Genomic DNA, 17,101 nt, shown 5'->3' with positions numbered 1-17,101 from the left:
CTAGAGAAACATCTTCACTGGACACAAAAGAAGAAGTAGACAAGAAGCCTGCTGTCCTGAGAAGCGAGGAGCACAATGGGCTTGGTGCCAACCCTGCCAGTCTGCCTGCTGCACCCGACCCTTTAAGTGCAACTGACCTATCCTGCTGACGCAGCATCCAATAACCCGGGAGAGCTGCCAGTGCTTCGCATAACGCCAAGAATAACTCCCTTGGAGGAGAGGAGCTGCTTCCCTGTATCTGCAGGCAACATGAGAAAGAACTGTGAAGATCGAGACTGCCAAAAACATGATGCATATTTCACCACTGCACTGAGCACCCTAGCCCAAGCTGAAGTGGGCCAACAGTTTCAATGTGGTTCCCAGGCCCCCCAGAGACTAAACTCTCCTTGAGTTTGCCCAATGTGGACTTCCTGATGGCGTCTGCAGCCTTGTTCTTCAGACACTCCCCTTCACAGCGACCGCCTCCGGTGATAGAGACCAAACGGCCCACTACACCTCTGAACTAGACACTCCTGAGCGAAGAGAAGAGGACCACTGTTGCCCGTACGTCCCCTAGGCTTGTGAGACCTGAGCCCACTTCTTGCCTCAGTCAGGCTGGACCCTAAGTCCACACCTGCAGCCTGTTTCTGTGGGCCCATTCTACCGTAACCGCCACTTCCTACACTCCTGAAGTGACCTGTTGGTGCTGCCTTGGAACTCGCCCCACTCTTACCTTAACTCCAGAAGAACAGTTGTGTAAGTTGTTGCTAAGTGCCAAAATGCAGTATATGTTTCCTTTTCTATAGGATAACATAAGGGCACCTGACGCTGAAAGGCTCCTCTGCACCTAGACATCCCAGTGCCTCCCGAAGTGACCTGTTGGTGCTACCTTGAACCTGGCCCCATACGTAGCTTACCTCCAGAAGACTGGTCCTGTAAATTGCTGCTAAGTACCTGTAAGCAGTATATGTGCCTTTTCTCATAGGATTACTTTACCGCATTAGAGTCAATACAAGTGTATTTAATTGTGACTTAAAAATTGCTAGCTCGAAAAATACTTACCCAATTACGATGATCATGGTGTCTAAATTGATATATGAAAATCTGTTATTTTTGTACATTGGTGTGGGATTTCTGTATTGAGTGTGTGTCTCGCTTGCTGGCTGTGTGTGTGCAATAAATGCTTAACACTATCCTCTGTTAAGCCTGAACTGCACGCCCACACTACCACAAAAATAGAGCATTTAGGGTTATTATTTTAACCCATCAGCCAGTGGTGGTCGTCTGTACTATCTGCATAGTTTACCCCTACACTGGTGCACTACATAGATAGACAGCTTCCTACAAGGTTACAATAATCTCAAAGGTGCATCAATAGGTGGCCAGATGTAGTGCGTGGTAGACAAGCTTGTGACATTTGCTTCTGTAAGTGAAGTATGAAGCAATGGTCTCTTCTAAACAAGGATTTTCTTTTTTTTAATCTTAGGGTGGGAATTATAAATGTAGGCTTACTGAAGAATGAAAGACTGGGATTATCTAAAGGAGTTTTTCTTCTTACATTTGAGACGCGATATAAATATTCTGCAAGCTTTGTGATTAAATAATAAACATAGCCCTGTAATCTAGCTTTAGTTCCCGTATAATTGAAGTTCTATTCCATATACCATTTATTTCGCAAAAGAGGCCAAATCCTTACAACTGGCACTACTCATCTCAAAACCCCTCTCATCCATCTTCAACCTCATTTTCAATATTAACATTTTTAAAGTGCAGTTTCAGGTGCAGTGGTTTACTAAGGGAACACTATAGATAATGCTACTGTCGTGGGCCATAAAAAGACACGAATCTAGGTGGCTGGCACACTTCTCCAGTTGCAAAAACCTAACTAGTTGTAGGTAATTACTGTTTCTATTTATTTTTGAACAGGGTAAACATACATCTTTATTCCTAAGAAGATGCAAGGAATGAAAATGCCTCTACACAATATATAAACCAAGGCATCATAAGCAATGACATATTTTACCTTCTTTGCAACAGGTTAAGTGCATGCCTTTCACCTAATGCCTTTGCTTCGGTGGGAAGGAACCACAGGTACAACCCTTATATTGTTACTTTAACCTATAAACCATCAAAGAGTTTTTAAGTACTCATGGGCTCCAAGTATCACTATAGTGAACATACCATGGATTATGAAGGTGTATTAGACCACTATATTACCTTTCTGCACAGAACATTCCACTGTGTCATTACCTTAGGGTCCCGGATGATGAAATCTGGATAGTAGTTCTTGTTGATTTTCAACCAAGCAGGTATTTTTGCTGGATCCTGCAGAAAAAAAATAACATTGAATCACATCCAGCCTTGAAGTGGGGACTGGGGTTCTGGTGGGCAATGCAAAAATATGTCAGGAGGTATAGTAAAGACACCGTTAATATTGAAAACTGTTACACAAAGGTCAAAAGGGATATGTCTTCACAGTTGGTAAACAACAGCTGAATGTACGGTACATAAACACACAAAAGACAAACACACACCAGGGTGCCACAAACCAACTACACTGCTTGCATCGATTTAGGAAGTACCTGAACTGCTGGTATTTTAATAGTCCAGTAACATCTTGCAGGTAGATGTAGGTATTATATGGTATGACTAGGTAGTCTTACCACTGAATACCAACACAAAACCCAGTAGTGGATCTCGGATTCATTCTCAGCAAACCCTAGCTCAGTCCTGGTAGTGTGGCAAAGAGCAGCCAGGATACTTAGAGGAACAGGTTTAAAGAATTTCATATTTTCAACATGGACGATAAGTATATGACATGACTCAGCAGAAATCTGACACCAATTTAAAAAAAATGGATTCGATTTTAATCTTAATTTAGACACCAAAATGAACTTTGTAGCTTTTGTACAACTGGAGTTGTACATTTTTAAGTCTTTGAAAAATACAGTAATTTGTAAATTTAAAGGGCTTCCACTGAAGTAAATAGCAGTGCGCATTTGGGCACTTCTAGGGGAAGTTCTGGTGAACTGACAGGAACTTAAGGTGCTGCGGGGACCTAGACCAAGAGTTAACAGTCAGACTTTTGTTACCTTGCTCAGGAAGTCCATTTGCAGCGGTGATTTGGCTGTCCTTGGTTCTCACCGGTCCGCAATGGCTGGTGCGCTGTGCACTCCGTTGCAAAACTGGACTTAGGGATGGACTCACACTCTGCCCTTCGGATGTAGTGATCTTTGGGGGACCAGGGCCAGGATTTCACTCGTTCGGTGGCTCCAGGTGCAAAGGTAGCTCTTAGCTGTCAATCTTGGGCTGGTCGTGCCAAAGCTGTTCAGTCAAAGTCACTTCCTTCAGGCTGCAAACCCACAAGGGGGTGGGAGGGAGGGGTAGCTGGCGACATCAGTCCCTATGCTAGGGGTTGCTCTGGAGTCGGTGAACATCATCTGGGCGTTAGTTTCTGTGCAGATGACAAACAAGCCTTTGTAGCTACAAGGGTGGTTCACGAGCTTTCCAGTGGTCATTTGGCGGAGAGTAGAGGCTTGAAACTTGGCACGGGCCTCACCGCTACTCCTTAGATGCTGGACACCGAGTTTCTTTGGGCTCAGGCACTCAGAGCTCGTCGGGCCGCAGTTCTTCTTCCTCAGCACTTCTTTACGCCTGCAATTTGCAAGGGGACTGGTGCCACCAGTCAGGGGAGTCTTCCTTGGGATTTCAGTGTCCACGTGCATTCCTCTGGTCAGGACCAACAAGTTTTCATCACCAGCACACGGCTGGCCCATGTTTCCACTACTGGTCTTCATAGGTCACTCTGTGCCCTCTTTGCGCTGAGGCTGGAGTTCAGGTCTTGTTGTTGGTGCAGGGGCCTTCTTGCGCTTTGTTCTTCTTGTTCAGGTAAGATCTAAGTTCTGGTGCCAGGGGAGCCCCTTAAATCCCCTTATATCTAATTTCCCACCTGATCTACCAGGCAGCCCGGGAAGGCTTTGTCCTTCACTGTAGGGACAACTACTTGCACATCAAAGGTGGGTGAAGCTTTTGAGGCTCAACACCAAGATGTTTTTCTCACTGGCCAGCCTGGGAGGGAGGAGGTGTGACCTCCTTCTTGCTCAGGCCCTTTGTCTTACGTCCTGCCAAGGTGTTAGCACCACCAGCAGGCGGTCAGACTTCTGTCTGTGGTGGCAGCGGCTCGGGAGAGCCCACCAAAACATTACAGGACTGAGTAACTCTTTGGGCACCTTCTAAGGGTGCCACCTGGGAACCTGCTTTTTAATCCTAAACATGGGCATCATGTTCAGGGTTAAAAAAAACAGTGTTTGATACCAAACACAATGGGATTCGGCTGGGCATCTGAGCAGTGGTCAGATGCCAGCCCATGTTATCCAATGGACAGCCAGTTACTTGGGGGGGAATTGCAGTTCAAACGCCAGCACAGGGGCATATGTGCTCCTGCACATGTGCCCTCACTCATAGAACAGTGCACCCTGCCCCTTGGGTTAGAGGGGGCCTGCCTTGGGGTAACTGACCTGACCATGGTCAGTAACAGGGACTCTGCCTGCACCTGGTGTGGGCAGAGTCTCCCTCGAGTAGCAGGCTGCTCTTGCTGGCTGACATGGCAGCTTTGCAGTCTAACTTTTACTTGGGGTACCCAGGGGGCACAATCAGTGCAGCAGCCCTGGTACCCCCTTTTCCATCCTTGCCCAGGGTACCCTGGGTATCATTTACGGGGGACTTACAGGGGTGGTACAATACCACGTCAGAAACCCCAGCATCTGACAGCAAAAATGTGGAGTGGGGGGTTGGGTGGGGGTGGAGGCGACTCTCAAAAAAGGGGCACTTTCATCTTCAGGATGATCCTTAAAATCCTTAACACACCTGTACTTAGACATATGCACATCTAGAGAAATTCATAAAGGCTCACATCTACAGAATATGATGGCAAAACACAAACGTTTTCAGAAGATGTAGATGTAGACCAAGTCTATAACATCTTTGCAGAGGCTGCCTTAAAGGTCTTTGTGAATTTGAAATCTATTCATTACAGAGTTAAAGGAGGCTCACGGAAGTCGTCTTAATTTTTAGTAAGGTCACTCAATAATACTGGCAGTCGAGGTTAAACGCACAACAATGGTACCCCTTTCCACCATCTCTACCGTAAATATGTTAAGCTGAAAAGGGGGGAAAAAAAAGACACCTCATGCATTTTCATCTGCCGCTCTGCATTCCCTTGGCATAATGGTGGACTTTGTCTAGAAGGAGAAAATCCAACGTCCTAACTGGACAGTCAATGCACCAGTAGGGTGAAAGTGGACAATGCCCCACCTTTCTTTCTGTCCACTGGGGTTCTACATAGAGTGTGTTTAACCCAAGTTATGTACATTTTCATAATAACAGATCAGCAGCCAACAGTTTACGGCATAATCAATACAAAAAGTATGGTTCATTTCAAAACAGAAAACAAATGACTATAAAATGTGGGTCAAAAACACAACAAGTATTATTTGGAATAGAAACATTTGTTCAGAAAATATTTAAAATTGTGTAATAACGAGAACCAAAATGGACCCCCTAAAATACATTTGTAGCTAAATCAAAAGCAATCCTATATTTAGGGGAAAAGACAAAACAGTCTCAAGTTTATATGCATTCATTTGAACTTTCTTGCATTAACTGAACACAGTTCAAGCTCTCATTTGGGTGGAAATACTGCATAGCTGGCAAGCCTTCTCAAATCTTCTACTGCTCCTTCAGCCCTTTACTCCATGCGGCCACTAGACTTGTTACAGACGCCAAAAAGAATGAACCGTTATAGCACAGTCATCCTAAAACAATTCTACTGGATTACTCTTAAAACAAGTATCAATTTCAAGACTGCATGCATATCCAGTAAAATAATCCTTAGCTGAAGGAAAATGTGAAACTCCTGGGTTGATAATGAATCCCAAAGAAAGTGGCAGACAAATCCTCTAAATCCCAAATCCAAAAAAAACACAACATCTAGGCAAGCTTTCTCAAAACTAGCCCCAGGACTTTAGAACACCATTCCTCACTGTACAAGATCTAAGCCAGTGCCATTTACCGTCTGAAAAGTTCTAAAATCTCATCTCTTCAAACTATACTTCACTGACCAATGAGTAAAATTCTCTATTTCTGCACAATTCAATTTTACATTATTTCCTTCTATGAAGTTATTTCTACAACACTAACACAACCTATGTTAGCCTCGATATCTCCTATGTAAAGTGTTCTGCTGACCTGTAGCTAGGTCAGAGCTAAATTATTAATAGATATTAGTGCACACAAATGTTGCTTAAACCAATGTTCCACTCAGAGTCCCACTGAGATACACCACCTGTGAATTTAGAACGTCAAGAGTCTTGTTATCAAGTTCCAGTACCTGCTAGGAATCCAGCAGCCACAATCTAGTCAGGACACAATTCCGCTGAGAGCAGGTAAGGACCCAACTGGATTACAGTTTCCCGGAGACGAGGTAAGGACCCAGCTGGACCACAGTTTTCAAACGGGGGCAGATGTAAAATACCAGTACCAGCACTAAGTATACCAGGATACCAATATTTGGTGACCAGAAAAGGGTGTCTAAGAACAAGATTTCCCACTGCCAGGAACATAGGAATGGCAACTCTGAAAATATCACCAGGTTACACCAGTAGTAACTGGAAACTAACCTTTAAGGTTAGATCCAATCACAGGTGTAGGAAGTTGGCTCTGTATGCACTATTTCGAAGTAAGGAATAGTATGCACAGAGTCCAAGGGTTCCCCTTAGAGATAAGATAGTGGCAAAAAGAGATAATACTAATGCTCTATTTTGTGGTAGTGTGGTCGAGCAGTAGGCTTATCAAAGGAGTAGTGTTAAGCATGTGTTGTACATACACAAGCAGTAAATGAGGAACACACACTCAAAGACAATTCCAGGCCAATAGGTTTTTGTATAGAAAAATATATTTTCTTAGTTTATTTTAAGAACCACAGGTTCAAGATTTACATGTAATACTTCAAATGAAAGGTATTGCAGGTAGGTACTTTAGGAACTTTGAATTAGCAAAATAGCATATACAGTTTTCACATAAATCACATATAGCTATTTTAAAACTAGACAGTGCAATTTTCACAGTTCCTAGGGGGAGTAAGAGTTTGTTAGTTTTTGCAGGTAAGTAAACCACCTATGGGGTTAAAGATTGGGTCCAAGGTAGCCCACCGTTGGGGGTTCAGAGCAACCCCAAAGTTACCACACCAGCAGCTCAGGGCCGGTCAGGTGCAGAGGTCAAAGTGGTGCCCAAAACGCATAGGCTTCAATGGAGAAGGGGGTGCCCAAGGGGTCTCTTCAGCGATGCAGGCAGGCAAGGGGAGGGCTCCACGGGGTAGCCACCACCTGGGCAAACAAGAGGACCTCCTGGGGGTCACTCCTGCACTGGAGTTTGGATCCTTCAGGTCCTGGGGGCTGCCGATGCAGTGTCCCTACCAGGCGTCGGGTTCTTAGAAGCAGGCAGTCGTGGTCAGGAGGAGCCTCAGGATTCCCTCTGCAGGCGTCGCTGTGGGGGCTCAGGGGGGGGCAACTCTGGCTACTCACGGTCTCGCAGTCGTCGGGGAGTCCTCTCTGAAGTGATTGTTCTCCACAAGTCGAGCCGGGGGCGTCGGGTGCAGAGTGTCAAGTCTCACGCTTCCGGCGGGAAACTCAAGTTGTTTCAAAGTTGCTTCTTTGTTGCAAAGTTGCAGTCTTTGGTGAACAGAGCCGCTGTCCTCTGGAGTTCTTGGTTCTTCTAGATGCAGGGCAGTCCTCTGAGGCTTCAGAGGTCGCTGGTCCCTGGGGACAGTGTCGTTGGAGCAGTGTCTTTAGAAGGGGGGAGACAGGCCGGTAGAGCTGGGCCAAAGCAGTTGGTGTCTCCGTCTTCTCTGCAGGGTTTTTCAGCTTAGAAGTCCTCTTCTTCTTAGGTTGCAGGAATCGGAGTTCCTAGGTTCTGCGGAGCCCTTAAATACTACATTTAAGGGCGTGTTTAGGTCTGGGGGGTTAGTAGCCAATGGCTACTAGCCCTGAGGGTGGGTACACCCTCTTTGTGCCTCCTCCCAAGGGGAGGGGGTCACATTCCTATCCCTATTGGGGGAATCCTCCATCTGCAAGATGGAGGATTTCTAAAAGTCAGAGTCACCTCAGCTCAGGACACCTTAGGGGCTGTCCTGACTGGCCAGTGACTCCTCCTTGTTTTTCTCATTATCTCCTCCGGCCTTGCCGCCAAAAGTGGGGCCGTGGCCATAGGGGGCGGGCAACTCCACTAGCTGGAATGCCCTGGGGTGCTGTAACAAAGGGGGCGAGCCTTTGAGGCTCACCGCCAGGTGTTACAGTTCCTGCAGGGGGAGGTGATAAGCATCTCCACCCAGTACAGGCTTTGTTACTAGCCACAGAGTGACAAAGGCACTCTCCCCATGTGGCCAGCAACATGTCTGGAGTGTGGCAGGCTGCTAGAACCAGTCAGCCTACACGAGTAGTCGGTTAAGGTTTCAGGGGCACCTCTAAGGTGCCCTCTGGGGTGCATGTTACAACAAAATGTACACTGGCATCAGTGTGCATTTATTGTGCTGAGAAGTTTGATACCAAGCTTCACAGTTTTCAGTGTAGCCATTATGGTGCTGTGGAGTTCGTGCATGACAGACTCCCAGACCATATACTCTTATGGCTACCCTGCACTTACAATGTCTAAGGTTTTGCTTAGACACTGTAGGGTTATAGTGCACCCTGCCTTAGGGCTGTAAGGCCTACTAGAGGGGTGACTTATCTATACTGCATAGGCGGTGTGAGGTTGGCATGGCACCCTGAGGGGAGTGCCATGTCGACTTACTCGTTTTGTCCTCACCAGCACACACAAGCTGGCAAGCAGTGTGTCTGTGCTGAGTGAGGGGTCCCCAGGGTGGCATAAGATATGCTGCATCCCTTAGAGACCTTCCCTGGCATCAGGGCCATTGGTACCAGGGGTACCAGTTACAAGGGACTTACCTGGATGCCAGGGTGTGCCAAATGTGGAAACAAAAGTACAGGTTAGGGAAAGAACACTGGTGCTGGGGCCTGGTTAGCAGGCCTCAGCACACTTTCAAATCAAAACTTAGCATCAGCAAAGGCAAAAAGTCAGGGGGTAACCATGCCAAGGAGGCATTTCCTTACAACAGGTCTCTCCGTGACACCTTAATTGTACTGGACAGGCCATGCAAGCTGACTAAAGATGAAGCAGGAAATTGTACTTGCAGCTCCACAACCCAATGCCTCGCCTTTGTCTTCAATCTAACTCCAGGCAAGTTGAGCTGCCCACCAGACAAGTCAGAACCAGTCAAATTCAAGATGTATACATGGCAGACTGGTGCAGGCAGCTATGACCCAGCCAGCAACACATGACAGAGGGGAACCTACTACTAAGAACGTAAGGAAGGAGGATCCTCCTCAACTTCCTTGTAATTCTTGCTAAATACTGGGGAGCCCTGAAAATGTCCCTCATGCAGGAAGGAGAGAAACTGCATAACCCACCATCCAGTGCAGCCATACACATGGAGTTTCATTAAACTGCTGTCTGCCATGTCAAAGACTGTAGTGTATACTGATACCCAACACACACATATCCCATAAGGGAAGATAGGCAAGGGCCCAGTATTACTGAGTACTGAAAAAAACGTTAACAGTCAGATCCAGTGTGCAGTCAAAAAGGTTTATAGCCCTGGATGGAAATTCTGCTGCAACAACACAGTCAATAATCTCAGTGCTTGCTGGTGGTTGAAACACCCTTTGGGTGGGCCCAGTATTTTAAAGAGATCCGGTTTGTTTAGGAAACTCTTGTTAAAAGGTGTGCAACTCTAGGACAGAAGAGCACATCATTACAAAGTAACACAAGGTACCTCTCTCCCAGCACCCAGTTTTGTATAGAGGACGAGTACAAATTACAGAACACTAAGGTAAACAGACCTATAAATCAAGGGTATGTCTGTTGGGGGAAACAGCGCCTCTCCCGTGTAAATAGACATCACCTGGAAGTATTATCGATTACCTACCTATTAAAGCTAAACAAATCATTTATATTTGTATATAAAATTGTTTTTTTACAATATATTTGTCTAACAAAATTGAGATGTGAAGGGGGCCTATAGATAATCTCTTGTACTTATTTGTGCAATATCAATTAGATAGAGGGAATGCAACGTGCCTTCAGGTTTTAGCAAACAAATCGTTTTAACAGCACACACTTTTCAACAGGAGTAGTGTTAGAGAAGCATTTCCCAGTAAGCCACTTGTTTTTGACACCACAAGTTTAGCTCTTCAACCAAAGGGAAAATGGAATATAAAGTAACACATTGTGTAGGAAGCTGGCCTGGTGTGTGGTGGATACCTGTGGTGTTTACACCTTATACCAGGGACAGACAACCCCTTCTTAGATAGTAACAGGGTCTAGGAAGCCAGGGCTCTCTAGGGGCAGCTATGGATGAGCAGCCAAGATCTATCTAGGAGGAGTGTAAAGCACTTGAAATACCACACTAGTCACACAGCAACTTAGCACACATGAAAAAAACAACACAGGGTTACAAAAATACTTTATTATGGAAACACTAAACTAGATTACTTATAGGCAGTCCCCAGACTGGAGGAAGGTACACACTAAATAAATATATATGTAAGGAAATGCCTCCTTGGCATGGTTACCCCCTGACTTTTTGCCTTTGCTGATGCTAGGTTTTGAATTGAAAGTGTGCTGAGGCCTGCTAACCAGGCCCCAGCACCAGTGTTCTTTCCCTAACCTGTACTTTTGATCCCACAATTGGCACACCCTGGCATCCAGATAAGCCCCTTGTAACTGGTACCTCTGGTACCAAGGGCCCTGATGCCAGGGAAGGTCTCTAAGGGCTGCAGCATGCCTTATGCCACCCTGGAGACCCCTCACTCAGCACAGACACACTGCTTGCCAGCTTGTGTGTGCTGGTGAGAACAAAACGAGTAAGTCGACATGGCACTCCCCTCAGGGTGCCATGCCAGCCTCTCACTGCCTATGCAGGTATAGATAAGTCACCCCTCTAGTAGGCCTTACAGCCCTAAGGCAGGGTGCACTATACCATAGGTGATGGCACCAGTGCATGAGCACTGTGCCCCTACAGTGTCTAAGCAATACCTTAGACATTGTAAGTGCAGGGTAGCCATAAGAGTATATGGTCTGGGAGTCTGTTTTACACGAACTCCACAGCACCATAATGGCTACACTGAAAACTGGGAAGTTTGGTATCAAACTTCTCAGCACAATAAATGCACACTGATGCCAGTGTACATTTTATTGTAAAATACACCACAGAGGGCACCTTAGAGGTGCCCCCTGAAACTTAACCGACTATCTGTGTAGGCTGACTGGTTCCAGCAGCCTGCCACACTAGAGACATGTTGCTGGCCCCATGGGGAGAGTGCCTTTGTCACTCTGAGGCCAGTAACAAAGCCTGCACTGGGTGGAGATGCTAACACCTCCCCCAGGCAGGAGCTGTAACACCTGGCAGTGAGCCTCAAAGGCTCACCCCTTTGTCACAGCACCGCAGGACACTCCAGCTTAGTGGAGTTGCCCGCCCCCTCCGGCCACGGCCCCCACTTTTGGCGGCAAGGCTGGAGGAAACAAAGAAAACAGCAAGGAGGAGTCACTGGCCAGTCAGGACAGCCCCTAAGGTGTCCTGAGCTGAAGTGACTAACTTTTAGAAATCCTCCATCTTGCAGATGGAGGATTCCCCCAATAGGATTAGGGATGTGACCCCCTCCCCTTGGGAGGAGGCACAAAGAGGGTGTACTCACCCTCAGGGCTAGTAGCCATTGGCTACTAACCCCGCCGAGACCAAAACACGCCCTTAAATTTAGTATTTAAGGGCTTCTCTGAACCTAAGAATTTAGATTCCTGAAACTACAAGAAGAAGAGGACTGCTGAGCTGAAAAACCCCTGCAGAGGAAGAACAGAAGACACCAACTGCTTTGGCCCCAGACTTACCGGCCTGTCTCCTGCCTTCCAAAGAAACCTGCTCCAGCGACGCTTTCCAAGGGACCAGCGACCTCTGAATCCTCTGAGGACTGCCCTGCTTCGAGAAAGACTAGAAACTCCCGAGGACAGCGGCCCTGCTCCAAAAGAACTGCAACTTTGTTTCCAGTAGCAGATTTAAAGACCCCTGCAACTCCCCGCAAGAAGCGTGAGACTTGCAACACTGCACCCGGCGACCCCGACTCGACTGGTGAAGAACAACCAACTCAGGGAGGACCCTCCGGCGACTCTACGACTGTGAGTAACCAAAGTTGTCCCCCCTGAGCCCCCACAGCGACGCCTGCAGAGGCAATCCCCAGGCTCCCCCTGACCGCGACTGTCTGAACTCCATTTCCCGACGGCTGGAAAAGACCCTGCACCCGCAGCCCCCAGCCCCTAAAGAAACGGAACTTCTGTGCAGGAGTGACCCCCAGGAGGCCCTCTCCCTTGCCCAGGTGGTGGTTACCCCGAGGAGCCCCCCCCTTGCCTGCCTGCATCGCTGAAGAGACCCCTTGGTCTCCCATTGAAAACTAAAGGAAACCCGACGCTTGTTTGCACACTGCACCCGGCCGCCCCCGCGCTGCTGAGGGTGTACTTTCTGTGTGGACTTGTGTCCCCCCCGGTGCCCTACAAAACCCCCCTGGTCTGCCCTCCGAAGACGCGGGTACTTACCTGCTGGCAGACTGGAACCGGGGCACCCCCTTCTCTCCATTATAGCCTATGTGTTTTGGGCACCTCTTTGACCTCTGCACCTGACCGGCCCTGAGCTGCTGGTGTGGTAACTTTGGGGTTGCTCTGAACCCCCAACGGTGGGCTACCTTGGACCAAAAACTGAAACCTGTAAGTGACTTACTTACCTGTTAAAACTAACATTACTTTACCTCCCCCAGGAACTGTGAAAATTGCACTGTGTCCACTTTTAAAACAGCTAATTGTGTTTTATGTGAAAAGTATACATGCTAATGAAATGATTCAAAGTTCCTAAAGTACTTACCTGCAATACCTTTCAAATGAGATATTACATGTAGAATTTGAACCTGTGGTTCTTAAAATAAACTAAGAAAATATATTTTTCTATAACAAAACCTATTGGCTGGATTTGTCTCTGAGTGTGTGTTCCTCATTTATTGCCTGTGTGTATGTACAACAAATGCTTAACACTACTCCTTTGATAAGCCTACTGCTCGACCACACTACCACAAAATAGAGCATTACTATTATCTCTTTTTGCCACTATCTTACCTCTAAGGGGAACCCTTGGACTCTGTGCATACTGTTCCTTACTTTGAAATAGTGCATACAGAGCCAACTTCCTACAATATATATATATATATATATATATAAATATATATATATATATATATGGAAAATGTCACTTACCCAGTGTACATCTGTTCGTGGCATGAGACGCTGTAGATTCACATGCTTTGCACATCCCGCCATCTAGTGTTGGGCTCGGAGTGTTACAAGTTGTTTTTCTTCGAAGAAGTCTTTTCGAGTCACGAGATCGAGGGACTCCTCCCCTTTCGGCTCCATTGCGCATGGGCGTCGACTCCATCTTAGATTGTTTTCCCCACAGAGGGTGAGGTAGGAGTTGTGTATTATAGTAATAGTGCCCATGCAATGGAGTAAATATAAATGTACATAATGTAGTTTAAAGTGATATATTTACAAATTTACAAATGTTCATGATCAACTTCGAAACGGCTACAGGCTCCGGGGGAGGGGGGTGGGCACATGTGAATCTGCAGCGTCTCATGCCACGAACAGATGTACACTGGGTAAGTGACATTTTCCGTTCGATGGCATGTGTAGCTGCAGATACACATGCTTTGCATAGACTAGTAAGCAGTTATCTCCCCAAAAGCGGTGGTTCAGCCTGTAGGAGTTGAAGTAGTTTGAAATAATGTTCTTAGTACAGCCTGACCTACTGTGGCTTGTTGTGCAGTTAACACATCTACACAGTAGTGCCTGGTAAATGTATGAGGCGTAGACCATGTTGCTGCCTTACATATTTCGTTCATTGGAATATTTCCTAGAAAGGCCATAGTAGCACCCTTCTTTCTAGTTGTGTGCCTTTGGTGTAATAGGCAGCTCTCTCTTTTCTTTAAGATAGCAGGCTTGAATACACTTAACTATCCACCTGGCAATGCCTTGTTTTGAAATTGGATTTCCTGTATGAGGTTTTTGAAAGGCAATAAATAGTTGTTTTGTCTTCCTAATTTGTTTCGTTCTGTCAATGTAGTACATTAGTGCTCTCTTGATGTCTAATGTATGTAGTGCTCTTTCAGCTACCGAATCTGGCTGTGGGAAGAACACTGGTAATTCTACTGTTTGATTTAAGTGGAACGGTGAGATAACCTTTGGTAAGAATTTTGGATTTGTTCTTAGAACTACCTTATTCTTGTGTATTTGAATAAATGGTTCTTGTATGGTAAATGCCTGAATCTCACTCACTCTTCTTAGAGATGTGATGGCAATGAGAAATGCAACTTTCCACGTTAAGTATTGCATTTCACAAGAATGCATGGGTTCGAAAGGTGGACCCATGAGCCTTGTTAAGACAATGTTGAGGTTCCATGAAGGAACAGGTGGTGTCCTTGGTGGTATAATTCTCTTTAGGCCTTCCATAAACGCTTTAATGACAGGTATTCTAAATAGGGAAGTTGAATGAGTAATCTGCAGGTAAGCAGATATTGCGGTGAGATGTATCTTTATGGAGGAGAAAGCTAGATTTGATTTTTGCAAATGTAGTAAATATCCTACTACATCTTTTGGAGATGCGTGCAATGGTTGAATTAGATTATTATGGCAGTAACAAACAAATCTTTTCCATTTATTTGCATAGCAGTGTCTAGTGGAAGGTTTTCTAGCTTGTTTTATGACCTCCATACACTCTTGTGTGAGGTCTAAGTGTCCAAATTCTAGGATTTCAGGAGCCAAATTGCTAGATACAGCGATGCTGGGTTTGGATGCCTGATCTGTTGTTTGTGTTGTGTTAACAGATCTGGTCTGTTGGGTAGCTTGACATGAGGTACTACTGACAGGTCTAGTAGTGTTGTATACCAAGGTTGTCTTGCCCATGTTGGTGCTATTAGTATGAGTTTGAGTTTGTTTTGACTCAATCTGTTTACTAGATATGGAAGGAGAAGGAGAGGGGGAAAAGCGTACGCAAATATCCCTGACCAATTCATCCATAGAGCATTGCCTTGGGATTGATGGTGTGGGAACCTGGATGCGAAGTTTTGGCATTTTGCGTTTTCTTTTGTTGCAAATAGATCTATTTGAGGTGTTCCCCAAATTTGAAAGTAAGTGTTCAGTATTTGGGGGTGAATTTCCCATTCGTGGACTTGTTGGTGATCCCGAGAGAGATTGTCTGCTAGCTGGTTCTGGATCCCTGGAATAAATTGTGCTATTAGGCGAATGTGGTTGTGAATTGCCCAATGCCATATTTTTTGTGTTAGGAGACACAACTGTGTTGAGTGTGTCCCCCCCTGTTTGTTTAAATAATACATTGTTGTCATGTTGTCTGTTTTGACAAGAATGTATTTGTGGGTTATCATGGGTTGAAATGCTTTCAACGCTAGAAATACTGCTAACAGTTCTAAGTGATTTATGTGAAACTTCCTTTGATGTATGTCCCATTGTCCTTGGATGCTGTGTTGATTGAGGTGTGCTCCCCACCCTGTCATGGAAGCATCCGTTGTTATGACGTATTGTGGCACTGGGTCTTGGAAAGGCCGCCCTTTGTTTACATTTGTACTGTTCCACCATAGAAGCAAGATGTATGTTTGGCGGTCTATCAACACCAGATCTAGAAGTTGACCCTGTGCATGTGACCATTGTGATGCTAGGCATTGTTGTAAGGGCCGCATGTGCAATCTTGCGTTTGGGACAATGGCTATGCATGAAGACATCATGCCTAGGAGTTTTAATACCATTTTTGCTTGTATCTTTTGTGTTGGATACATGGCCTGTATCACCTTGTGAAATGTTTGAACCCTTTGTGGACTTGGAGTGGCTATCCCTTCTGTTGTGTTGATTGTCGCTCCTAAGTATTGCTGTGTTTGACACGGCAAAAGGTGTGACTTTGCATAGTTGATGGAGAAACCCAGCTTGTGAAGGGTCTGTATGACATACTTTGTGTGACGTGAACACCTTGTTAGCGTGTTGGTCTTGATTAACCAGTCATCTAAGTAAGGGAACACGTGTATCTGCTGCCTTCTGATATGTGCAGCTACTACTCCCAGGCATTTTGTAAAGACTCTTGGCGCAGTTGTTATTCCGAATGGCAACACTTTGAATTGGTAATGTATTCCTTTGAAAACGAACCTTAGGTATTTCCTGTGGGAAGGATGTATCGGTATGTGGAAATACGCATCCTTTAGGTCTAATGTTGTCATGTAGTCTTGCTGTTTGAGCAGTGGGATTACGTCTTGTAATGTGACCATGTGAAAGTGGTCTGATTTGATGTAGGTATTTAGTGTTCTGAGATCTAGTATTGGTCTCAGAGTTTTGTCCTTCTTTGGTATTAGAAAATACAGTGAGTAAACTCCTGTGTTTTTCTGTAGGCTTGGTACTAATTCTATTGCGTCCTTTTGTAGTAATGCTTGAACTTCTAGTCCTAGAAGATCTATATGCTGTTTTGACATTGTGTGTTTTCGGTGGGACGTTTGGAGGGAATTTGTGAAATTCTATGCAATAGCCATGTTGGATAATTGCTAAGACCCAAGTGTCTGTTGTTATTTCTTCCCAAGATTCGTAGAATTGGCTTAGTCTTCCCCCCACTGGTGTTGTGTGATGGGGTTGTGTGACTTGTGAGTCACTGTTTATTTTGAGGGGTTTTGGGACCGTTAAATTTTCCCCGACTTCTTGGGAATTGGCCTCCTCTATATTGTCCCCGAAAACCTCCCCTTTGATATTGACCCTGGTAGGTAGGTGGTCTTGTCTGTGAAGTGTTGGTTTCTGTGGGTTGACCCCGAAACCCTCCCCTAAAGGGTGTCTTCCGAAATGTGCCTCTGCTCTGCGGGGAGTAGAGTGCGCCCATGGCTTTGGCTGTATCGGTGTCCTTTTTTAGTTTTTCAATGGCAGTGTCTAC

General features: G+C 45.7%; 1 protein-coding gene across 3 annotated transcripts in view; it reads right to left on the bottom strand.

Annotated features, from left to right (window-relative positions):
* Positions 1-17,101, bottom strand: part of LIG3 (DNA ligase 3) — a 424,911-nt gene that overhangs the window by 159,412 nt on the left and 248,398 nt on the right. For all 3 annotated transcript variants that reach the window (XM_069226761.1, XM_069226764.1, XM_069226763.1), the window contains exon 16: positions 2,230-2,304. In XM_069226761.1, coding sequence (XP_069082862.1) covers positions 2,230-2,304 — 75 coding nt within the window. The remainder of the gene's footprint in view (positions 1-2,229; positions 2,305-17,101) is intronic.

Source organism: Pleurodeles waltl, chromosome 3_2, assembly GCF_031143425.1.
Source record: "Pleurodeles waltl isolate 20211129_DDA chromosome 3_2, aPleWal1.hap1.20221129, whole genome shotgun sequence".
NCBI classification, from domain to species: Eukaryota; Metazoa; Chordata; class Amphibia; order Caudata; family Salamandridae; genus Pleurodeles; species Pleurodeles waltl.
The sequence above is the reverse complement of the archived record's forward strand: the minus strand, read 5'-3'. Positions and strand labels throughout refer to the sequence as shown.